This window comes from Podarcis cretensis (genome assembly GCF_951804945.1).
Source record: "Podarcis cretensis genome assembly, chromosome: 1".
In the NCBI taxonomy this organism is placed as follows: domain Eukaryota; kingdom Metazoa; phylum Chordata; class Lepidosauria; order Squamata; family Lacertidae; genus Podarcis; species Podarcis cretensis.
This window is the reverse complement of record NC_137170.1, coordinates 69,614,121-69,639,756: the sequence shown is the minus strand read 5'-3', so window position 1 is coordinate 69,639,756 and position 25,636 is coordinate 69,614,121. Positions and strand designations below refer to the sequence as shown.

Below are 25,636 nucleotides of genomic sequence, written 5' to 3'. Positions count from 1 at the left end.
GCTAATCATGCTTAGCATTGACCTTGGTGTAAATGTAAATGAGGCCACTCACCTGCCAATAAAACAATGATATTAAAATGTTACATGATTGGCTTGTGTTGTCCCACCCATCTGTCAAAATCCTTTGCATGGGGTTCCCACTTGAGAACTACACCACCAGGGTCACCCCCATGTTTGGTATTCCAGGAAGCCCTGAGCATAGGCCTGGCAAAGTGGCTGTTTCTCCTCTACTTGCCATTGACAGGGATAAAAGAAAATGCTGCTTAGTGCTGAGTTTGAGTGCTTTGGAGATCTTCCTTAAGGGAAAACCTTGACAGGCCAAGATTGGAGCGTGAGCTGGAGGTACTTTAACCCTCATTTAAAATATTATAATCAGTTCTGATTGCTTTACTTGTAAAAGCATATAGTAGAGCTAGAGAAGATGTAAAAATTGCAGCTGCAAGGATCTGAAGGATAAGTTATCTTCTGAAAAATGCTTGCAAAAAGGTGACCGGGGTGGCAGCATGATGGAGGCTTGTTAAATGACCAGCTGTATGGAGAGTAAATATACTGTTTGTATATACAGCACCAACAGTGTATATAACACATTACAAAGTGTTGTAAATAAATAAAAAGGATGAGTTATTGGTCAAAAGGAGTTGGCAATCTAAAATACAGTTGTAAATACTGTGTAGTTGTAGAATAGGATTAGGTCTTTGGGTGTAGCTCGAGGTTAGGATTAAGTCTGGTTTGCACAAATACCAAACCAACACAGCTCATCAAGTTTGGCAAGCCCCTGTTTTTGCATTCCCAAGTAGACTTCATGACCAAACAGTGTACTATCACACTAACAAACTGTATTTAGATGACAGGCTTGGCTGCAATGTACAGGCTTTGTTGAAATGGGTTTTGAGGGGGAAATTGAGGGAGATAATAGATGGCACTATTTTCATTTTCAGCATCTGAGAGTTTGATATTAAAACTAGCTAGCAGTTTGGCAGGAATCAGAAATCTGTGGCCCTGTAGATGTTTCTGGGCTATAGCTACCATCATTCCAGGCCTCTGACCTTTCTGGCTGGTGTTGATGGATTTTGGAATTCAGCAACACCTGAGGGCACAGGTTCCCAAACTCTGGATTAAGACAGACAGATGTAATTATCTAGAAAAATTGTAGTTTATCAGTAAGATTTATTATTGTCAGACAATGCAGTACTGTGTAACATAATGTTTTAACAAAGCATTGATAGATAAGTGTATCTGACAGTAGCTGGTCATCGCAGCAAGAACACAACCTTTTTCTCCCTCTGCCCCATACATAGCTTGCCTCTGATTACTGTATAATGTAAGTCCTGCCATTAGAATTCTGTGCTTGGCCATTGGTTTAATCTAGCATGACAGTCTTGTATGTAACACTGCTGTACATAATTCAGTTGACCATGTAAAGCTAATGAGAGGGGGGAAAGTGTGGGAACAGGATCAAGTATGGAATTAACTTGGGGAGTGTTTTGCTAATCTCTTACAAACCAATTTAAGTTTATTGTTTGCCTTCAAATAAACATGCAGTTGGACCATCAATAAAAAATTAACTATTAACTTAAATAGTCTAATGGAAAGAGAACAGAGGTATGAGGCCCACCCATTGTGGCCAGTAATCAGGGATGAAAGATAGCATGTTTACTACCATGTTGACTATTTCTGCTCCAAATAATAGTTATGGATGACTGTAAATAAGTGCTCACTCTTGTACCATTTCTTTTTCCTTCCTCCATATAGCACCCTTCTGTGCTTCTTGTTTGGCACTTACCATAACTTCTGATTCTACTTTGAAGGATAAGCATTAATTTACTATGTGAACTATGTACACATACAAGCAAACTAAGGTTATCGTTAAACAAAATGTAGTGGGAAATGTGAGATGGGGAAGAAGCAATATACAACCCTAGATCAACATGGTTTAGAGTGGTGAAATCCCCCCCCCAAAGATGATTGCCTCTAATGCTGTTAAGATGGTGCAGTCTTAAAGAAAATCATATGCTCATTATTTTGATCCATGAGATGATAAAATATTTCACTTCATTTTACGAAGAAGTTGGCTATGTTTAAGCAGAGGTTGGATGGTCAGTTTTAAAAATCTGTTTTCTTCTTCATTACAGATTGAAAGTGCCGCTGATGAACCTAGAGTGCTTTGTATAATCCAAGATACAACTAATTCTAAGACCGTTAATGAGCGCATCACTTTGAACTTGCCAGCTTCCACTCCAGTAAAAAGACTGTTTGAGGATGTGGCCACTAAAGTGGGCTATATTAATGGAACATTTGATTTAATATGGGGAAATGGAGGCAGCGTTGCTGATACGGTAAAAACACGCTATCTTCCTTAACAGAGTAGAAATGTAGACATTTTGGGGAATACTTGTATAAATGTTGGAGGCAATGGGTGAGATTCACCTAAAGAAGCCATTCAGAGGCAGCTTCCACAACAGAACTACCCTCTTCCTCCCCTGCACAGGATTGGGTCTGTTTATTTTTATTCATTTTTTAAAAATATGCCTTCTGTTTATATTGTTTACATATGTGTCATGCTGCTTGAATTTCTTTTTATCAGTTTATTTAAATGAATTTTTAAATACTGAAGTTTTTTCTTAATTTGAACAGTATGAATCCTAGAATATGTGTAACAGTGATCACCACCTTTTTTTTAGCCCTGTGGTCACATTTGGAGTTTGGCCATTTCTTCCCTTCTCCAGATCAGCCCTTCCCCCACCGACACAGAAAGAGAAGGAGTGCATGAAATGAAGCAACATTTAAAACATAAAACAGAAATTAAGACCTGGATGTGTGAAATCCCTGGCCTCTATTTTATTCATTCTTTTTCTGTATCTTATTGTTAGCAAACTGTACAGCACTTCTAATGCATGTCCACTGTACTTTGTATTTAATTTCTAGTTATGCTGTAGAGGCTACTAATGTTGGAAGTTTAATATATTGCCATTATGGGTGGGGTGTCATGCAGGTGCATTCTGTAATTTGAAGCACTTGTATGGTCCCTGTGCTCTCAGTAGAATCTTGAGAAATTTTGGTTTCTATTAGAGCTAAATGCAGCGAGAGCGTGCTGATGACCAGGGATATTCCAGGTTATACTGATATTTCACATTAGGCCTGTGGTTCTATTATTCCCCCCCCACTTGTTCTCCTATTAATTTAAATTTTCAAAATAAATAGTAGCCAGATCTATTTAGCAAACAATTACTTTGTTTTGTTGTAGACATCATTGGATCAATCAAGTGATAAATCTGTTGTTGATGCTGGTTTTGAACCTGGGAAAAAGAACTTTCTGCATCTGACAGATAAAGATGGAGAACAACCTCAGATAGTATTGGTAAGAGAATTTAAAATTATAAAACAAGTACCTATTATGTACCTGCATTTTCTTTATGAATCACTTTTAAGAAAGCTTGGTTTTTGCCATAATTTTTATTTTTACTGGTACCAGTACTGTATGTGTCATTGCCTAGTATAGGTTCAGAATCTTGTGCTGAAGAGTATTATAAAATGAGATAGCACTGACTATATAAATAGGTGTGGAGAAGATGGAGAAATGTTAGTGGAAAAACTCTACAATTCTATGATTCTGTGGAAGGCTCTGTTTGGCAAGGCATATAGGTTCTCTGCATGCAACCAAAGAGTTGTTCTGTCACAAAAGACTTTGTGAATCTGTATATTCCAGTAAACAGAAACTAAGACATTTTTCCACTCAGAGAGAGCAAATTTGTTGACTCTCTTGCTGGTAACACAAGTAAACCAGTTCCAGTCATCCCCACTGCCCTTCCCAAACCAGTAAGGCCTTTTAAGAAAGAAGACCACTTTAGCTTTCAGGCATGCACTTAAGAGGAAATGCATGCTAAGACTTCAAACACAATAGTGCACTTTGTCTTCCCATAATTATACCTCATAATTCTGATCAGGCCAGTGCAATTTGAGTGCTGAAAGTAGCTTTGAATACTGATCAGCCTCAGATTGGAGCATCAAAGGCTTTTTGGGAGCACAGAGAAGGAGTACCTACACCTAGTAGCTGGAAGAAATTGATCCTGTGCATTATTGCTCAACTAGCAATCTGAGTTTGGGACTTACTAGGTGGGAACATCATAGGAACTCTGTTTAGGCTCCCTCCCCTCCTCACTCCCATTACTCATTCTCTCTTGGAGAGACTGCTTTGTGTAGTACTTGTGGATGGGACTGTTGACATGTGCACTTAGTCTCTAGACTTCCTTAAATAGGATAACTTTGTGTGGATGGATTTGTATTAACTGCATCCTTTGCAAATGTGCTAGTTAACGTATCTTATCTTTTAGGATGAGGCCAGTGGAGCAGATGACCGTAATCCAGATAGGTTTATAGGCCCTCTTCCACGAGAAGGTTCAGCTGGTTGTTCAAATGATTATGTTGGTCAGAACTATTCTTATACATCAATTCTGAGTAAATCAGAAACGGGTAAGGTGGTTTATTATTTCTCTTCCACTGTATAGTAAGGCTTCAATGGTCTGTTAAAACAAGTTATATATTGGCAGGGCAGAATATAGCCATACACCTCACTTTTGTGTGCGGTTTGGTGCAAAGGGAAAAGGCCTAGGGAACTGTTGTTGGTAAAACTACTCCCAAGCATGGTATGAGTGAGTAGGAAGTGGTGGCAGTGAACCCACTGCCCAGGGTGTGAGCTGATTCCTGTTTCTATTATTTGCTTCCAAGTTTTTCCCCCTAGTACAATTTGATACCTGGGCTATATAATGTATTGAGTGCAGATGGTTCCACAGGTCTCCAGGCATGTTCCTTTTATTTTACATGTTAAACACTACTTTGACCTTTGCAAGTATTCCATACGGCTAGAGAACTCAGACTGCTCTCCAAAAATTCAGCACTGTTTTTCCCAACCCCCATTCACAGTTAATATACTTTTTTTCTGCCTGCCTCTTTCAATCAATCCTAGCATAGAAACTCTTGATTCTGTTCACCCCTCCACTAATACAGAGATTTGTTCTACAACCCTTTGTACCTTATAAATTGCTGCTGTGGAGGTTTGGGAAGCCTCTGGGTGTTTGAGATATAGAATAGTGCTGCAATGGGGAGGGGGATTTCTGAAAATTGCCTTCCTACTCCCTCCCTTCAGTGTGAAGCTTCTACTGGATCTTGGGGCCTTCCATGAATAGGAGGACTATTCTGTTCACAGCTACTTAGAATCTAAACCCATGGCCGTTATTACTTTCCCCAGTTTATAAATTTCAAGGAAACTATTCTTGCATTCTGATAGTCTAGCGGGCCTTTGGATTAGTGGTAGACTTACAATGGTCGCAATAGGAAAAGCAATGTCTGTTCCAAATTTCATTGAAATTATTAGAATAACTGTTAACCTGTTGAACAAGAAATGTTACTCTATTACTTTTGGGTGCTAGCCTGGCTGCTAACCATGTCCTCCCCCCCTTTTTAAAGGCTATGTAGGTTTAGTAAATCAAGCAATGACTTGCTATTTGAACAGCCTTCTGCAAACCCTTTTCATGACTCCTGAATTTAGAAATGCATTATATAGGTAAGTGCATGTTATCAAAAATATTTTAATGTCATAGGTTTCAGAGATGTTCTAATGTTGCAGTTTTCTGAAATGTAAGCTTTTGTGATAGTTTTCATGCAGCATTACTTTTGCCAGTTAGGGAAATGAGTATTAAGAAAAAAAATCGACTCTGTGTGTGTTGGACAAGATTTTCCCCTCCCAAAGCATGTATTTTTATGAAAATCATTCTAAGAAATTATTAAACTTCAGTTATACTTAACCTATACTTGAAATCCTCCTTCTAGGTAAAACAGTAGTGGGCTCTTTCTGATTCCCCCCCCCCATGAGAGCACATAATGTAACAGGGTTAGAGTACATTCATGCTCCTATAATAACTTCTTCTATTTGAAGTGTCATGACTACTCCCTCTGCAACACAGTAGGAGCAAGAACTTTTTTTAAACAACTGGCCATTAGTATTGGAACATACTTTCAGAATAGACCTGCAGTTTTAAAAGTTGGAGTTATCAGAAATAACAATAGAATCTTAGAAGGAGCATTATTCTCTGGTAATAAACCTTGGATAAAATCAAATTTGATGCTCCAAGAGATGTCATGAGATTTTTGTTTAAGCAGGGAGGCGCACAGGATGCAGAATGCTCATTTTACTGTGCTCAAGCACTTGAGAGCTTGTTCATAGTACTAGTAGTAGAAAAAGTGATTTGTAGCTAATACCATGTTTCATAGTGTAGATAAAAAATCGTCTTCTTCTTCTTTGGCGATCACTCGTAGCCAAGTAAGATAAACATGGTTTTAACAATGATTCCGTAAGTGACTGTGGAGGCCAGTTCTGGATCCACACGTCCTTCCACAGTGGGGACATTGGTTTCTGGATAGGAGTTGATCACAGTGTGGTTTTGCCAAGCATGCCTTCCTCTTAGCACGTCTCTCCCTTGCATCCTGAGTTTGAGTTTGTCAAAGTCCATGACACCTTTGGTAAAGGCTGTTCTCCAACTGGAGCACTCACAGGCCAGTGTTCCCCAGTTGTCAGTGTTTATACTACATTTTTAAAGATTTGCCTTGAGACAGTCTTTAAACCTCTTTTGTTGACCACCAGCATTACACTTTCCATTTTTAAGTTCGGAATAGAGTAGTTAAGGAGCAATGTATAAACCTTTACCCACTGTATGGTTCAGTGTGTCTCTGTAAATTCTAGGCCAGGGGTAGGGAGCCTCTGACCTGCAACATTGAATAGACTTGGCACGTCCCAATTTGGCCTCTTAGGCCATTCACCCCCAATTCACAGCCAACTTCCCCACATTTGGCGATAAGCATAAATAACTCCATGCATTCTGGCTTTGATTGAAGCTGGCAATGCAAAGGATCTTCCTCTGTAGGCTTACTTAAGCCTTGCCCTTGATGTCAGGTGATTGACAGGTGGGAGACTTTGCTTACCTCTCAAAATGGCCTGAGGTTCTATGACTGCAGAGGTCAGGATTCCACTCACTGATGGGACTCCCTTTCCCCACTCTTGTTCTAAGCAGTGTTTAATCCTATAACAGTATTTGCAAGAATTCATGAGAGTTCACATTTTGTGATTTTATTAATTTCGTTTTCTAATGGGTATACAGTGGTACCTTGGTTTTCAAATCTCTTCTTTGATGAACATTTCAGTTTTCAAATGCCGTAAACCCAGAAGTAAATGCTTCGGTTTTCAAACACGCCTTGGAAGTTAAACATGCCATGTGGCTTCCATATTGAGTTTTCTGTATTGAGTTTTCAGTTTTCGAACGTTTCTGAACTTGAACGGTCTTCCGGAATGCATTATATTAGAAAACCGAGGTACCACTGTATTTGGAAAACAACTGTTTTATAAAAAAAGTGTGCAATGTTTCATAATGCTTCTTTATAGAAAGTTGTCTGATGAAAACATTAAATGCTGAAGAATTGTTGCGCATGTTTTCTTAAAAGTTGTTTTTATGTTCTATATTAGACTATGCTAAGCATATGAATTAGGATTTCGGGTTTTCCATATTTGCACCTTGAACAGCAATTTCTACATCAGCTTGTCGTCCAAGGAAGATCTCTATCTAAAAATGTACATTAAGAAGGCAGCTCTTTTAAATGTGTTGTAACTTAATTGCCTGATCCTACTAAGACCCCTCCTTTTTGTTAATAGATGGGAATTTGAAGAATCTGAAGAAGATCCAGTGACCAGCATCCCTTACCAGCTTCAAAGGCTATTTGTTTTATTACAGACCAGCAAAAAGAGAGCAATTGAAACAACAGATGTTACACGAAGCTTTGGATGGGATAGTAGTGAGGGTAATTAAGACAAATTGCTTGGTTAAATTTAGTGTAATTGTTAGGCTAGATATAAACTGACATTCTGTGTTGAATGTGGATTTGTTCCATAGAAAGTATCCCAGAGAGTACATTAATCTTCTGAGGTGCTGGATATTTTTTTTAAAAAAGTGATTCAACTTTCTTAGGAATGGCGAATGCTCTAAAAGATATAGGCATTGCAAGTTTTTGTACTGTTTTTACAAACATTGTTTAAGAACACATGCTGGATTATCTAGTCCAGAATCTTGGTGACCATGGTAATCACCTAGATGCTTCCAGGGATAGCAGAAGAAAGTCAAGCTACTTTAAAATGATTCTTGGATAAATTTAAACCTTGTTTTCAGTGGGTGAAGCCTAATATTGTATGAGTGGACTTCCCCTTCCACGTCCCCGTCCCCCCTGCAGCCGACATGTTCCCCCCAGATATGCTTTGATGGGTGCAGAGGAGCTGCGGGGGCGGGGGGGCGGTAGGAATTCATTCTGCCGACAGTATCCATTCTGATGGTGGCTGGACAATGTTTCATTTTAAGCAGTATCTGCATTATCTAGTAGGCAGACGGGGGTATTGGTGACTACTGTATTTCTTTTATTTTTTGTTCCATGCAAACATGAATTCATATTTGCAATTTTGAGTTGTTACAATGAATTCACAGAAGTAAACTATTTTTGAACTATGAACTAAAATAAATTATTGAGACTAAAATAAAAGGTGTGTTAGAAGCAGAACTTACAGCTCTTTTTAGTATTGTTAAAGTCCAAAGTGTATGTTCTGCAGTGTTAGGTCTGTATCAAACACTGCTGTTGTATTTGCGCAAGAGACATTTGTGCCGCAGAACTGCCCTTCTTTTCTTGTGCATCTCGAGTCTGCTCCAGAGGTTTTAGGGACCCCAAAACTCCTGTTGTAAATGTCCAGTGGTTTTTTTTTTTTGAAAATATGAACATGCTTGGAAAAAATGGTTAGTTTTTAGCCAAGTGTTGCACATGGGAGAAATTGAGTGATAATATCCTGCTAAGCTGTACTCCAAGTAAACCTATCAAAATCAGTGCACTTAACGTTAGTCATGATTGTAGCTAATAAGTTGGCTGCTTTCAGTGAGTCTGCTCTGAGTATGACTTTGTCTGCTAGTACCCTTTGACCCCAAAGCTAGCAGAATCCTAAACAGAATAAGTTTACTGTGAAGGGAATCCACCTCTCTAGGTCTGCCTTGATATTACATAAAAGGTTCTGCCCAAATTAATTGTGGGGTATGCGTGTGCGCGCATGTAAACCAGGTAAACAGCATTCTGTAGGTAGATGTCTGCCTAAGCCGACATAATAAGGTCACTTTTATTTTCCAACAGCCTGGCAGCAGCATGATGTCCAGGAACTCTGTAGAGTCATGTTTGATGCTTTGGAACAAAAATGGAAACAAACAGAACAGGTAACAGTTTTGGCTCTTCTTTAAAAAATAATGGAATAAAGAGGAATATCATGCTACTTGAACTAGAAATATTAGCTAGAATGGATTAAGTAGATAATGTTGCATTGGACCACATTTCAAATGCTAACTTCGGCAAAGACATTGAGATGGTATGGTGAAAGTCATGCTCTTAGATTTAGCTAGAGAAGAAATAATTCTGAGCCAAATCAGATGCTATTAAGACTAATTGGAGAAAGAAACATTTTACCTGCCCTGAGCTTTGTGAGTAGGTTTATTTTCTGTTTTGATGAATAACCAGTATATTGTAATAAAATTAGATGGAAATGAGAGAGTATGCTCTGCTTTTTAGTAAAAGAACACTCTTACTTGACAGATACAAAAGGTATTGGCAGATTTCACACACTGTGAACTTCTGTCTTCTCCCTGTCGAATGTTACTTGTGCATTTCAATATGAATACCTTTAAATGCCACAGGAATGAATATTGTATAAAGCAAGATAATATCTTGTTTGTCTCCCTTTGGCTTTGCTGAAATATTTAAATTCTTTCTCAATTGCAGGCTGATCTCATAAATCAGCTCTATCAAGGCAAGCTGAAGGACTATGTAAGATGTCTGGAATGCGGCTATGAGAGTTGGAGGATTGACACATACCTGGATATTCCATTGGTCATTCGGCCCTATGGCTCCAACCAGGCTTTTGCAAGCGTGGTGTGTACTGCTCACCTGAATGCTAATGCATCTATGCACACATTACATACATAATGCAACAGTGGTATCACTTTCTTGAAAGGTAAGTATCATCCTAGATACTCCATCTTGGGTTGTCCGTCTTTGTGCAGTAAACCAGCTAGCAAGTTCTAGAAGTTTTTTTGACCCTTCAATGAGTCCTACTGGTGCATGTTTAAGAGGGAAGTTCAGCTAAGTGATTTAATGGCTACCGTAATATTATTATGCTCTTTTTTGTAATGCTTTTGGGATTTAGTGTTAGTTCTGTTTTGGTATGTTGATAGGTGTTTATTTTATTAATATCTAAAAAGTGTTAATGTTGTTGACAGTTGTAATAAAAATAGAGCAACTGCTTGTGGTGGTAACAGGAGTTTCTCGTTTTACTGCAGAAAGGAACACTTTTTGAAATGAGGAGTAAGAGATGGTGTGAGCCATATTTTTGGTGTAGTTCTCCTTAAACTAGTGAGAGGTGTCATATATGCAAAGGGAATGTGTATGGAATTCTAATTTAGATTTCCATGTGTGCTGTGTGTGGGTGTGTTTGCATGTTGTGAGGGGATAATCCAAAGCAGAGAACACGAACAGCAATAAGAGGAGTCATGAGAAAATAAGCCAAGTAGGTAGGATATCTTCTACAAAAGTAGGTAGGATATTCTACAAAATCCTTCCTTATGGTGTGGTAGGTGATTCAGGTGACCCCATCACATTTGATAATATAGATGAATAGATTTTGCATTTATATCTGTTTTGAACCAAAGTATAATGCTGGACATAATAAAAATCAACTGGTTTGACTAAGCTTTTCCAGTTCAAAGACCACATTAAGGGTTTGTCATCCCCTACTCTGAAGGCCACATGAAAGTGTTTGCACACACACACTTAGCAGTGGGAGGAGCAAACAAGCAGTGCCTGCTTACTTGGCAGCGCTTTTGCTCCCTAGTATAGCGCTAGTGTAGGAGAAGCTGCTCCTCTCCCACTCCTTGGTGGGAGCACAAAGCTTTGCCTTCTTGCTCTGGTGGAACACTATTCTTGGAGATGAAACAAGAAGGAAAATTTCGTCCTCTTTCTTAACACTCTGGCCAGTGAACCATAAATGCTTTCTGCCCACCCCAGAACAACTGAACCAAACAGCTGAAAATTGTTTGTTTAGTTTTAGCCATTTTCATGTATTGTTAAATTTATCATGCTATTTAGTATATACAGGCAGCAGCCATTTTAAGTGTGTCCAATTGATGTGTGATTGCCAATGTGTGGGTCCTTTTGGACCTGGAAGAGGGCATGGGGGCGGAGCATGATTATGTGTGAGTTGCCAACATACATAGGGGCCGGGAACAGAATCGCTCCACACCCACCAGCAGTTTTACTGCAGAGTGTTGGGTAACTTAAGGGCTTATAAATGTGACATTATCTAGTAAATAGAACTATTCTGAATGCCTCCCTATTTTGATTGGTATTAAGCTCACCATTAAGTCATATTTTTAATTAACAGGCACCTATTCCCCTTGTCTCTAGTGTATTTTTAAAAATGTTGTAATAAGATCTACTGTCTTAAATGCTTTCTCTGAGGTGGGAGATAAAAAATTAAGTCAATTAACTATCACAGGATGTGCATTTTGCATGAATATTAACTACTGGAAAGTTGCATAGATACCAACTCTTATTCTGTCTGGTTGAAACAACATCTGTTTCTTTCATGAATATCTGCACATGAGAATCAAGTTTATCATATGTTGAGGTTCTTCTAAAGCTATTGTGTTGGAAACTCTGTTGATGCTCCACTTAGTCAAGCTCTCTTATATTTTTTCCTGAATTGTATTGCAAAGTTGGTTATTTTGGTGGTAGAAAATATTTTAGCTGTCTAGTCTTTAGCAGTTGGGAACTATGGAGGATACTTGCTTTTGGAGAAAGGAAAAAATCGCATGTTTCTAAATGGAATTCTCTGAAGGTAGTATCCTCCATTGATCCACAGATAAGTAAGCAGTGGGCTCAAAGGTCATATCAGTCACATAATGGGATCAACACATGCGCTAATAGGGCTTGTGGAAGGGAATGTAAAACTCTTAGATCTTGCTAGTCAGTTCCTGAGGGACTTGCCACAGGCGGCACTACCCAAAATAGGGAATCTAAGGAGGATACTACCTTCAAAGAACTCTAGCCAAAAGGTAAGTGATCTCTCATTTTTTAAATAAAAGTAACAGAAAACATGTCAATTCCTGGCAAAAAGAAAAGGTTTGTCTTGTCAGTGGTTGCCATTATACACTACAAAGGATTTATACTTGAAATTTCTAATAACATTATGGTAAATGGGATTTTTGAGAGAAATTATAAGCTTAAGATATATCCAACTGTTTATTTCTGACTCTGCAAATCAAAATAGAGATTAAATTTCTTAACTGGCAGCTATTGGGGCTTCAACCTTTAATTGCCATGTCTGTTTGTAACTTGAAGAAATAGTTTAGTTTACTATTCTGCTCTCCCATTTTGTTTTGTTTTCTTTTGCATTATAGTATAGCTTCAGTGTTTGAAGAAACAACAAGAGCTTTGTTGTATTCCATATAAGGCCATATAGAAGAGAAGTTTAAAAAAATTAATTGCTCAAACCTTATGAAACCATCAGTAATTTGCTGTTGGTTAAGCTAATGATTTGCAGGTTCCAAATACAAATCTGAAGAAAATGTTAAAAGGGGAAGTTTGTGCTGCTACTGTTTGTTTATAGAGGAGAACATATTTAAGAATTGTGTTATGGAACTCTTGCATTTGCATTAATATTGTACAGACTTTCAGTATATTGCAATCCCATCTAGTTTTAAGATTAAGTGCAGCTTACAGCTTCACACATCAGAAAAGGGTTTAGGATGAAAAATACTAAAGAATCATCTTCCTTAGCTTCATGGTAGTGGCATTGTGTAGGCATTACTGAACAGTCTAGGTTCTATTTTGACCTTGTCCAAATCAAGCTTTCCAAAGGACTTCTTCAAAAGCATATTTTCCAAGCTGATGTGGTGGTTTAAGATTAAAATAGGCCATTGTCTTGAAGGCACATCCTTCACCAACCATGCTGAAGCTGAGCAGGTTTGTGTCTGGTCAGATGGGAGACTGACTAGAAACCTTACACACACCACTTTGGGTACCATGGAAGAAAGATGCAAATGAGACTACTTATAAACTGCTTCAGTAGAAATGTCATTGTGCCAGCGCTACATAAACTGTAGACCAGCAAGGTGATAGAAGCTCACCAGTCATACTTTGTGACTTTCCAAACAATTGAAAATCACCTGAGGGAGGGGGGGTTGCGCCAAGTGCCCAGCAAAAACAGTTCCTAGTGGACCACTATTTGTAGCTGGTAGGCTGCACCACCAAGCCAGAGCTAAACTAAGATGCCATATTTTGGGCACAGCACTTCATACTAGCCTCTAGCCTCTAGTATGCATTCCACCCTACTTCTGAATCTACCCTACTTTTCAGATAGATTGATATATGTAATCTTTGAAAGAGAACTAATTTTGTTAGCAACTTAAATTTTACAATAGGAAACCATCATCCTTTAAATTTAAATAATCATTTGAATTTAAATCGGTGGCTGGATTGGCTGTCTGTTGCTCCTACTCCATCCTACAGTTGGATGTCATTCCTTACACGTGAATTGTCTTACTGTCTGGGGCGGGGTGTATGAGTTTTTAAGGGCAGTAACTATAGTAAGGCTGATATGTTCTAATGCTTCACATGGCAAATTAATAGTAATCAGAATTTTGTTACAAGCACCTGGAAGCATTTCTATAGAAAAGTTAGGCTGTTTGCCTATGTGTTTGCAAGAAAACAAAATTGTTAGGAAACACAACAGTTCAAAGTGGTAAACTTAAAGAAGTATTGGTAATCTTACACAAGCAGATATTGGCAGTAATGAAACTTCCATGAAAGTGGAAAGTCCGTGGATGCAGGAAAAAATAGTGCAATCCTAGACATTTCTACTCATAAGCATGCCCACTTCCCAGGCATTATTCTCCAGTAAGTGGATATTGAGCTGCAGCCTCTTAGTTGTATGTGATCCCTTTTATTTCAGTGCAGCAGAAGTGTAGTGAACATAGGGTTGGATGTTGCCTCCCATGAACAGAAAAGTTCCCTCTATTCTTGGAAGGCTTCTTATCCAACTAAGGAATTCCACAGGCAAAATGGGTGAGTAGGTGGTTTTTGTTGTTTTGCCCTGAATAACAGGGTTGGGGACCCTCAGTTAGCATGAAAGGTGACTGCAGGAGGAAGGGGAAATTTGTAACATTTCTCTTCCCCCTTTTTTCTGCCATCAGTAGCATATTGAATAAAACTTTGAGTTCTGTCACCAGTGGGAGCAAACTCCAGATCAAACATCTAGGACATTATATTATCCCACTAACCTAGAAGTAAATCCTATTTAATTCAACAGTAATAGCCTTGACTTAGACAGCTTCTGGCTTTGCCTGCAAATATTAATCTATCTCCTTGTCCTTGATAGTGATATGAGAAATGAAGTACTTTGGGTGATCTAGGGTCACATTAGGTTCTGCAATGGGACATCACCTCTCTCTTCTACCCATGCAATTCAAGGTCTGCTCTGAAAGCCCCACCACCACCACCAAGACTCTGAAATAGATTTAGGGGAACACTGGGAAGCGAAGGATGCAGTCACAGACACACTTTGCTGTGAATTATTCAGTGGATGATGTTATTGATCAACATTTTCTTGGCCCCAAAGCTAACTTGCTTTGAAAGGAGCCTTTGGAGGCCAACCATGACATGGGATCTAACTACTAGAATAAATTTTAAATGGTTTGACTTTTCTATAATTTCTTCTTGACTTTCCTTGAGCCAGAACCACATTGAAAACCAACTTATGCTAGTTAATAGAGACATTTTGGAAGAAATAGTATTTATAAAATACTTTTCAATTTCATTCATATAAGGCAGAAGCATCATAGAATCGTAGAACTGTAGAGTTGGAAAGGGACCCTGAGGATCATCAAATCCAACCTCCTGTAATTATACAAATTATAGAAAATTGTAGAAAGAAGTAAAAAAAACTGATCTGTAAAAATCCCATTAAAATTACTTTTGAGCATCACTTCCTCTTTGGTAAGCACTAAAGTCATTAAATAATGCATTACCATTCATGAGTTTTTTTCATTCAAGTTTTGAAGATCCATAGGAGCATCACTTGTTTTTGTTTATATCTGTATATATATCTATATCTATAGATATGGATCTATATAATAGTATGGTTCCTTGTTGACTTGCACATCACACAGTCTACATAAATTTTACATAACCACTTTGTCAATCATTCACATGCCATTTTTTTAATGAAAAAGATGTAACACATTCTGTTGTACTGCATATTTCTATATCTGACTAATTGCTTCCCACATAAAAAGATGTTGCTGGAAAAAATACCTCAGCTGTTTTGGTGCAGATTACTTAAGCATTCTAGTCAGCAATTGTTCCCTGAATGGCCTTATTAGCAGGTCATAGTTGTAATCTAAAAATCTATATTTTGTACAGGTGATACGCATGCTTGCTTCAGATTGATTTATATTTTATAGAGTCAAAACTGCAAAATCTGTAATCCACTTCGTAGTAATTGCCTTCTGATGCAAAGATTGTCGCTTATAACTGATTAAAAAAATACTTCCTTGTACTCTGCAATATTTAGGTACAATTTTTAAAACAAACAAACAAACAAACAAACAAAAACCAACGGTGCAGAGGAGCCAAGTAGAGTAGTTCCCCCTACCTTCCCCATTATGGTTTGAAGAACAGTCCCTTTGTAAAGAGTTCTTCTCTATCAACAATGACAGAATTTTTGTTCATGTGGAAAAGCTGGGGCTGTAAAACCTTTGTTCTGTTTGTTCTTAGTGCTTCTCTGAGCTCTCAGAAATGGAGGGAGAAGGGATGAATTGGAGGCTTTTTGAAGACCTTCCCATATCCTTGATCTCCTCCCAAAGTGGGATCCATCAAACAACATGCTTTAGATAGTAATCTTATAAGCTGTGTACCAGCCATTTTGCAATTGGTGAGTTTTCTCTCCCATTAAGCCCCCTATTATTTATTTAGAAATCAGGGGACAGCTGTTGATCATGAGAGAAAGTGACTTTCAGAACTTTTTAGAATGTCCTTATCTGCCTTTAAATTACTCATTTTACAACATAACAAATGGTGTTTCTGATTTTACCTTCACCAGTGAAGGTGCTTCTAGAATTCATGAGCCCAGTCTTCTGTCAGCTTTCAAGCTCTGTGTCTCAATATTTTTAGTTACTTTTGAATAAAAGACTCAGCTGGCATAAATAGAAACTAACAGGTCATATGCTCAGCATTTTTGACAAGTTGTTTCATACAACTCATAATTCGCCCCCCCCCCCAAAAAAAATATTATTCATAGTATTGGGAAGAAGAGAGAAATGGGGAATAATGCACTGAGAAAAAATAAGAATCTCTCTTAATTTCCTATGCTAAGGACTTCCTGTTGATATGTTCAAAACATACCTATTGTGCATGCACCATTTGTGAGGTAGTCACACATGTCTCAAACCAGAAACATTACCTTATTTTATTAAGGGATTTCTGTACCACCCTTCAGCTTTCATTTTCTGAGTGGTGTGTATATAGTGATAAACCTATTAATACAAAGATATAATCTAACCACTGAAAGCATAAAATCCTTGTAAAAACATACTAAAAGCACAGGAGAAAAAAAAGCCTTTGACTACTGGCAAAAAATGCAATGCCATCTTTTTGGCACCAGGTGATTTTTCCTGGACCTCCAGGGACAGGACATTGCAACTGGAAATGCCCTGTCCCTTGCTGCCACTTGCCTTACATCAAACTGTGGAGAGGCCCTTGGAGGAGGTCATTAATGTATAGTCAAATTTATACATTTTTATTACTTGGAGTGACTTACAACAACTAAAAAACTACAAAGCATTTGAAATACAATGGTATGTGGGAGTAGGCATTTCTTCAGGTACCAAGAGTCAAGTACTGAGGCATGCTTCACTGTTGCCTACATCTAAGCATTCCTTATCCTCAGAAGAGTCCACGCTCTGTTTCTTAACGAGTCACAGATTTAGTGTACCAACTAGCTGGAACAAGCCAAGCTGAGCAATGACTTGTTGCATTTATTTACCATTAACGGTGGCACCTTTTTATAAGGATTTATTGAAGGATCTAATCACACCCATAGTAGATACACTGCAAAACTATTGGGGACAAAATGATGCCAAAACAGTGGTTCATACAGAATGGGAAACCTGTAATAAATCTGAAGTTTTTTTGAAACGGGAAAGTTGTACCTCACTCCATTTGAGCAGATGGAATAAATGGTTCAACTGGAGAGTTTTTTCAGCACACTGGCCCAAAATTTATTATGCATCTTAGGGCAGCAGCACCAGAGGATTTACTTCACTATATTCTTGAATATCAGCTTTATTCCGATATTAGAACCTTTACTAAGGAACATGAAATAATAGAGAATTTTTAAAAAGTTTACTACATGGGGCTAATCTGTGTGACATGAAAAGTAGTCTCCTTTGTGACAAAAGCCTCCAGCCTCAGGGAAAGGGATTTGGAATCCATTTCAGACAACCGATAGAATGAATTTATGTCCGTAGAACTGAGAAATCTATCTCCCCCTATTTTCATTTTTTTGTTTTAGTAACAATTAAAACATTCTGTATTATTTGGGGTTTCAATATATTTTGCTTTTATGCAGAATTTAAATGTAGGTTATATTCTCTTTTGATATGGTATACGACAGTGCTTTCTTTCTAGAAAAAGAGGTGCAGGTACTCACCGTGAAGTTGTTACAGTAAGTGCCACACTTTTAACAACAAAAAAGAGGTGCTTGTACTGCGTACCCTTCAGTACCCCCTGAAAAAAGCACTGTTCTACAGATTAATTCAGTAAATTCTACTCCATTGGGTAGCTGCCTCTGTGGTTTTAGGCTTACCAGAAAAATGAATTTCTTATTCTGCTTTCATACCTGACAGTTCACACACATTTTTCCATATATGGAGCTTTTTAATCTGTGTTGGAAAAATTGCAAGCATAAGCCACCTCTCTCATATAGCCATACAATGATATAAAGTTAGGCTGTTGGCAGTTGATACACTGAAATATGCATATTCTGTTTAATGGGACTTAATATACACCTAGCTATGTGCAGAGCTGAAATCTAAGATTTCAGATTAATATGAGAATACCTTTAAGAGAAGACAGAACAGAATTCATACCTTTTAAAATATGTCCTCTGCTTAATTTTGCATTTGTTCCTGAAAGATCAAGGCCATCTTTAAACCAGGGGGGTAAGGCCATGAAACTGCTGACTGTGCCACTGTGGCTTAATGTGATGTGCAAGATAACAGACTTGGATTGTTCACAAAACCTAATTCTGATGGAACCATCAATTTGTTAATAAAATGTGATGTGTTATTGATCATGATTTGACTGCTTACCTAAGGTAGAATGCAAAAGTTGTTTACCCTTCAGTTTTTTCCTCCCAGTAGCTGCTTTTTTAATGTGTTTATGGAGATTATTTTAAAATATTAAATCACCTGTTAAATGAACTTTTGCTTGTTGCACAGTTCCACATTATCTGTCTCAGCAGCTGCTTATCTTTTCCTCCCCACTTGATTAGGAGGAAGCTTTACATGCTTTCATTCAGCCTGAGATCCTTGATGGCCCCAATCAGTACTTCTGTGAACGGTGCAAGAAGAAATGCGATGCAAGGAAGGTAATAAATGCCTTTTGACAGAACTCGGGACTAACTGGATATATATCCTTGATATTTATCATTGCCTTTATATCTTCTTCTTTTTTTGCCTTATGTTTTTCAGGGCTTGCGATTTTTGCATTTTCCCTATCTGCTGACCTTGCAGCTAAAGAGATTTGACTTTGATTACACCACTATGCACAGGATAAAACTTAATGACCGTATGACATTTCCAGAAGAGCTAGACATGGGTTCATTTATCGACATTGAAGATGAGGTAACAAGCTGCATGCTGGTTGTGTTTTAAGAATTATCTTTATCTCTCAAATGTAGTTTTGTTGGCCTGAGTATCAAACAAAAATCATTTTGAAATCCATTCCCAGTGTCAAGCCCTAAACATATCATTTTCCCCTTTTTGAAATTCTTGCTAAACATTAAACACTGGCTTGTTGCTGTGATACCTGGTTTTCAAAATTTTCAATCCCACATGAAAACAACCATTAAAAATATATATCTAGGCCTGACTATGGAACCAAGTTGGTACTTCTTGCATGTTTGGTCCATCAAAGAGATTCACTGGTGGAAGAGTGATATTTGCCACTCTGCCCTGCCCCCCCCCCCCCCCGCAAATACTTTCTTGTTCTGGAAGATTCTCCCAGCCCTCTGGGACTGGATTGCAAGATGGAGGGGAAAATGGCAGAAAATGCTCCCCCCCCCCCACTTCTGCTACAGGCTACCTCCGCTGGCTCAGAACCTCTTCTTTGATTACAAAGGGACACCACTGGCTGTAACCAGTGTTCTGAGCTGCCTGAAGTTAAATCTGCTTTGTTCTTTACTGGAACCTTGAGGTCCACCAACAGGATCCAGATGCAAAATAGTGGTCCATGGATGTAGGAATATAGTTTGAATAAAGGAACAGAGGAACCCTAAGCACATACAGAATAAAATTCCTGGCCTGAGTATCAGACTTGAGCTCATCATTCTTTGATGCCAAAAATCCAGATTTCTTTATTTCAGCAGGGATTTTTTTTTTTTTTGGGGGGGAGCAGCCTTTTAGCTGTTACTGTTACTCTTGTAAAACAACTAGAAACCCTTGCCAGTCTGCTGGAGAGCACAGAGTCCTCAGAGTTGATCTGCCTTCTGCTGACTCCTGTGCAAAAGGCTATTATTGTCTTGTCTAGTATCTTTATCCAAGGGGGTAGAAAAATCAATGAAGTGTAGCGACATCTTAGCAGCTAACAAATTTATTATGACACAGTTCTGCGAAAGCTTATGCCATGATAAATTTGTTCATAAGGTGTGACCACAGCTTATTTTAAACTTTTATGTTACAATTGAACAGTTCAGAGGTCAGTGAACAGACAATGAAACCATGTGCAGAGGGTTCCCATGGGCATCTATAATGCCCTATTTTCCCTTGCCCCTACATGTACACATGTATGCAGGTAGTCCAAGGAATGAGGATAGGCACTCAAACCTATTTCCCCTGCCTCTGTTCATGCATATTTGGGGGTTTTTGAGTCATTGGGAATCCACATTTGTACTTTGAACTTTGAATCCTAGTACTTTGAATTAGATTGGGTCTATGGAACTCTTTATGTTGAAGCATAAGAAATCTTAAGGAATGTGTCAAATGTTTTTGTAGTATTCAAGAGTACAGCACGAGCATTACATACAAAGTTCATCAGATGTATAGGTCCTTACTATTTTCTAAACTGCTTCTGGTTACTTATTTTTAAGAAGTCTCCTCAAACAGAAAGCTGCACTGACAGTGGCGCAGAGAATGAAGGGAGTTGTCATAGTGATCAGATGAGCAATGATTTTTCAAATGATGATGGGGTTGATGAAGGAATATGTCTGGAAAGCAATAGTGCTGCTGAAAGGATTTCAAAAGCTGCCAGTGAAAAGGTACCTTGTAAAAGTGGCTATGTGTTATTTGCTCCACCCAATAATTGATCATGTTTTTAAAATGTATGCCTTATTGAGAGAGTTCTGTTATGCTATCAATGAATAATACATATTCCAGTATTTAGAACTGTAGAGGAATCTCAACTAGATCATCCAACCTCTGGTTAAAGACCTCCAAGAAAGAAGAGGCTACCACCTCCAATGAGAGTCTCTTCCGCTGCTGAACAGCTCTTACTGTTGGAAAGTTCTTCTGATGTTTAGTGGGAATCTCCTTTATTGTCTCTTGAATCCATTGGTTTGGGTCCCAGCCTCTGGAAGAGGAGCTTCATCTTCCATGTGACAGCCTTTAGATATTTGAAGATTGCTATCATATCTCCTCTCAGTCTCCTCTTTAGCGGGTTAAACATACCCAATTCCCTCAACTTTTCCTCATAAGTCTTAGTTTCCAGTCCCTTAATTATTTTGGTCGCCCTCATCTGCACACATTCCAACTTGTCAATATCCTTCTTAAATTGTGCCCAGTACACAGTACTCCTGGTGTGGTCTGACCAAGGCAGAATAGAGCGGGACTATTACTTCCTTTGATTGAAACTCGATATTTTTGTTGATGCCAAATCCCTTCGCAAGCTTACAGTGTAAAACTGACCTGTCAGATGTTGAAAATGCTGAAGGAAAACATGACTACGGCTTCATGACTGCCTAATGTTTGTAGAATAAAATGTATGGTCAAATCAAAATTGTAGTGCTTGGGTCAGAAGGCAGCACTAATCTTCATGATATCTACATAAAAACATGAGATACATAATGTGGAGATAGCAAAGTCATTACCCAATCTAGGAAAATTCCTTCCCCCAGATGTGACCGTTAGTTGTTTCATATAGTGAGTGCAAGGAGGAGGAACAGCAGTATTGGCTAAATGTTACCAGTTTGCTATGAGGATGGAGCTGCTTCCCTACATCCACTGGCAGAGGAAGAGGAGTGTGGGAGGAGCGCACCGCCCCCAGCAGCGCAATCCCGTTGGGGTGTCATCACAGTGGGTCCCCCCACCCGCGCTGGGCGCCATGCCCCCAGGATGTGCACCAGCCCCACCCCCGCCTGCTCTCTGCCCCCTGGTGCCGGAGCATGAAGCTCCGCCATTGCCTACATCAATATAAAAACTAGCTGCTGTCCAGAAAACTTGGTATACAACTGGCTGGAATAATGTGTGTGAAATACTAGAAATGGTTCATAAGCTGTCTTCAGCGTCAGTACCACAATCCAATGCTGTTTACTATACTAATAAATTGGTGAAGGAAGAGAAATGGTTTAAATGTTTTTAGATGGTACTATGACTATGTTAGAGGATGGGATCATAATCTGAAAAATTTCTACAATTTTTTAAAATGTGCTGTTCCAGAAGTATTCTGTTAGATACTCATAGATGTTGGTTAAACGTCCATTGAAAGGAGTTACTTAATGGTGTGGTAGCTACTAAGGAATAAATTTGAAGTATTAGTACTAACCTTTTAGTGCATGGTTGCTATAATCAAGAAAGATACCGTCAAACTTGAACAAATCTTAAATTTTAATTTTATATAATCCTGCAAAAAAATTAATTGTAGCCTTTTTCTGAACAATATGTTTGTTTCTACCTTCTCACAGAATTCATTATTATATGAACTGTTTTCTGTCATGGTCCATTCGGGAAGTGCAGCTGGAGGCCATTACTATGCATGCATAAAATCGTTCACTGATGATCAATGGTACAGCTTCAATGATCAACATGTTAGCAAGGTAAGTTAATTGTCTTATATTCAGTTTCCAGTTTCTGAGACATAGTGCCTGCTCTCATGTAACTATAATGGCAGCACCTGTAAGCTAGTGGTACATATTGACAGGCTTGGGGTAGGGGATCATGAAGATTGCAGTTCAAAAAACCATTCAAATTTCAAAGCAAATGCAGTTAATTCTCTATACTGCAGGTTGGAAAGGACTGTGGCAGACTGCCTTAAGATAGTCATGTAGTGCAGTTTATTCCGCATACTGCAGGGTAGGGTCTGAGCGGACTTGCCACAACATTGTAGCATTTGTCTAGAGACATTAGATGGGGGTTGGGCTAAAGTGGAGAGAATAGCTTATATCAGCCCTGTAGTGTAGCCCATAATTAATATTGCAGTTTAGATATACTACTGTAGCTGACAAAGTAATTAACAAGGAAAATTATGTGCCATGTTTTCCCCTAGATAACTCATGAAGACATTAAGAAAACTTATGGCGGAACATCTGGAAGCAGAGGGTATTATTCCAGTGCTTTTGCAAGGTTAGGAAAGTTTAAATACACTATAAAACTTGTATAGTACAACTCAATTTTCTGAATTAATATAATTATATTCAGAGTTATAGATAAAAGGTTTCTCAGTATGTTCTGTTGACTACCTAGGGGTAAAATCAAAGTATTTTGAGAGAGGAGACACAAATCTTCGTCTCTCCTCCCTCAAAATACTTTGATTTCACCCCTAGGTAGTCTCTAGCCTAATCAAAGAGGTGGGTTTTTTATTGCTAGGTCATGAGCTCTGCTATGCTAATTGTAAAAAGTGTTTGTGTTATTAAGACTTTGGTATGTTTATAAACATTTAGATTAGATATTGTGTGCAGGTGTGGTTTTTTCCACATCCACAATAGATACTGACTCTGAAATCTTCCCAACAGCTCTACAAATGCATACATGCTTATATATAGACTGAAGGATACAACGAGGAATGCAAGTAAGTGGTGGTTTTCATAAATATAGTTTCATACATCACAACAACAAAAACTGCAGAAATGAGTAAAGACAACTGTCTCTTTTAATATAAAAAGTAATTCACACCCTCTCTTTTTTTGTTTACTAAGTTTCCTAAGTGTTGCACGTCAAGCTAAATACTTTTAAAAAAACACGAAACAAAAACTTCACAAAACCAGTGTCTTCACTTACACAAATACTTTTAAAATGCAAGTCAGGGCATGTTGTGGTAAAATGTTAAAACAGTACAACAGATAAAATTACATAGTGAATTTAAAGGTATGGTGTTTCTGCTGTTGGCCTTGAGATGGTCTTGAAGGCGCATGATACAGCTCTGCTGCTAAGGCTAATGGGATATGTGTCAGTACTGTTTATATGATAGGCTGCCTGGAAGCAGTTATGTAAGGTGGTTTGATCTCTATTTTAGATGAAGAATAAGCAAAGTACTGAACGTTCTGAAAGAGTAGCTCATTTGAACTTTTGCCTATTTGCATTGTTAGAGTTCCTAGAAGTGACTGAATATCCAGAGCACATTAAAAGACTTGTAGAAAAAGAAAAGGAGTTGGAAGAACAAGAAAAAAGACAACGTGAAATAGAGCGTAATACTTGCAAGGTTTGTTCTGACATGTTTCATCTCGATAGAATTTGTGCTTTCACAGTAGAATTTGTGGTGGGATTGTGCATTGACCCCATCCCATGGAAATCAGTCAAGACTCAATCCCAAATTAAGACAGCCATCACCAACCTAGGGCTCTCCAGATGTTGTTGGGCTGCTACTCCCATCAGCCCCTGTGATTTTCTTCTTCATTTAAACTATAAAAATGATTAAGTTAGAGAGGAATATTAAGTATTATTTATGTATTAATTAAATTTCTATACCGCCCTTCATCTGAGAATCACAGGGCAGTTTACAATATAAAATAGGTATCATATAGTTAGTTGATAGGCAGCAATATTTTTCTTTGGAAAAATGGAGATCAGCAACAATACCAACTTAATGGAGAGAAAGAAATGTGGGCATTTGTCTCTCAATAGCCATGCTAACTCATTATATGGGATTTAAGGCAGAAGGCAAGCGAAGAAAAGCTAAATTTGCAGCAAATAGGCAGCCATTTGTTGGAAACTAGCAAGGATTTAGTGTTAATCCAAATATATCATACTTTTACAATATTTTGAAGTTGGGTTTTGTGGGGATGGTTGAGCTATTATTTAATCTGTTGTCAAAAGGTTATGATCTAGATTCTTGGTGCTTTTTTCCTCTGCTTTTTCACTTCAATTCCCATTGAAATTATTGAAATTGAATGCATGTTTCTAATTAGGCAGTGTTTTTTCATTAAAGAAAAATAAATTAATCTACAAATTCCAGTAGTTTCACAGAAATTCTTTTGTAGAGCCAAAATGAACTATTTTTTTTTTATTTGCATGAAAATATTACAGAATTCATGAGTGTGAATAAATGCATCTCTTCAGTTTGCAAGAAACATGCACTGAGTTACGGGAGTTTTTAACTCTAACCAGAAATTCCCTTTTAATGTGAAGAGATGACTTTCTGTACCCTGTAGTATTTGTCTCCACAAAAGAGGTGTAATATATGCACATCAGTTACATCAGTGGTCATTGATACCTGAATTGTCTGCATGTTCCCGCTTGATGCTGTGCTAACAAATTACTGTTACACTATAGATTTCTAGGGACCTAGTTTGCCCAAGTACAGTAGGTCTAAATTTTCATTAATTGCCTTGTCTGACAATTGCCCAGTTAAGAGTTCCAGGAACCGTAGTTTTATTAGGCTAAGAACAAGCTATATGCCTGCATGCTTTTCTTCAATTCCCCCCCCCCCAATCTTCCCTTTGTGAACCCACCTTCTGCTCAAAATGATTGTGCATAGAGCATATTTCTTTAAACATTGCTAGATACTACTACTGCATTTTTATAATTTCATAGATCATACCTATCAAATGTATTCAAATCTATTTGACTTGATCCTTTTGTTTATGACTATACAGATAAAATTGTTCTGTTTGCATCCTGTAAAACAAATAATGATGGAGAATAAACTAGAAGTTCACAAGGACAAGACTCTGAAGGAAGCTGTCGAGTTAGCCTATAAGGTACAGTATAATGTATTTCATATTGTAATTTATACACTGGGTATAAATCCATGTATTCATGGTAAACCTTAACTAATTAGCTCAGTCTTCATTAGACAATAACAACAC

General features: G+C 38.1%; 1 protein-coding gene across 4 annotated transcripts in view; it reads left to right on the top strand.

The window, feature by feature from the left end:
* The window catches only part of USP47 (ubiquitin specific peptidase 47), a 64,530-nt gene that overhangs the window by 9,432 nt on the left and 29,462 nt on the right, over positions 1–25,636 (top strand). For 3 of the 4 annotated variants that reach the window (XM_079965737.1, XM_079965734.1, XM_079965736.1), the window contains 15 exons: positions 2,133–2,336; positions 3,245–3,358; positions 4,332–4,470; positions 5,464–5,560; positions 7,700–7,845; positions 9,208–9,287; positions 9,847–9,996; positions 18,674–18,769; positions 18,873–19,025; positions 20,489–20,656; positions 22,298–22,429; positions 22,879–22,955; positions 23,345–23,400; positions 23,918–24,030; positions 25,424–25,528. In XM_079965737.1, coding sequence (XP_079821863.1) covers positions 2,133–2,336; positions 3,245–3,358; positions 4,332–4,470; positions 5,464–5,560; positions 7,700–7,845; positions 9,208–9,287; positions 9,847–9,996; positions 18,674–18,769; positions 18,873–19,025; positions 20,489–20,656; positions 22,298–22,429; positions 22,879–22,955; positions 23,345–23,400; positions 23,918–24,030; positions 25,424–25,528 — 1,830 coding nt within the window. The remainder of the gene's footprint in view (positions 1–2,132; positions 2,337–3,244; positions 3,359–4,331; positions 4,471–5,463; positions 5,561–7,699; positions 7,846–9,207; positions 9,288–9,846; positions 9,997–18,673; positions 18,770–18,872; positions 19,026–20,488; positions 20,657–22,297; positions 22,430–22,878; positions 22,956–23,344; positions 23,401–23,917; positions 24,031–25,423; positions 25,529–25,636) is intronic. The other variant, XM_079965735.1, reaches the window with a different exon arrangement.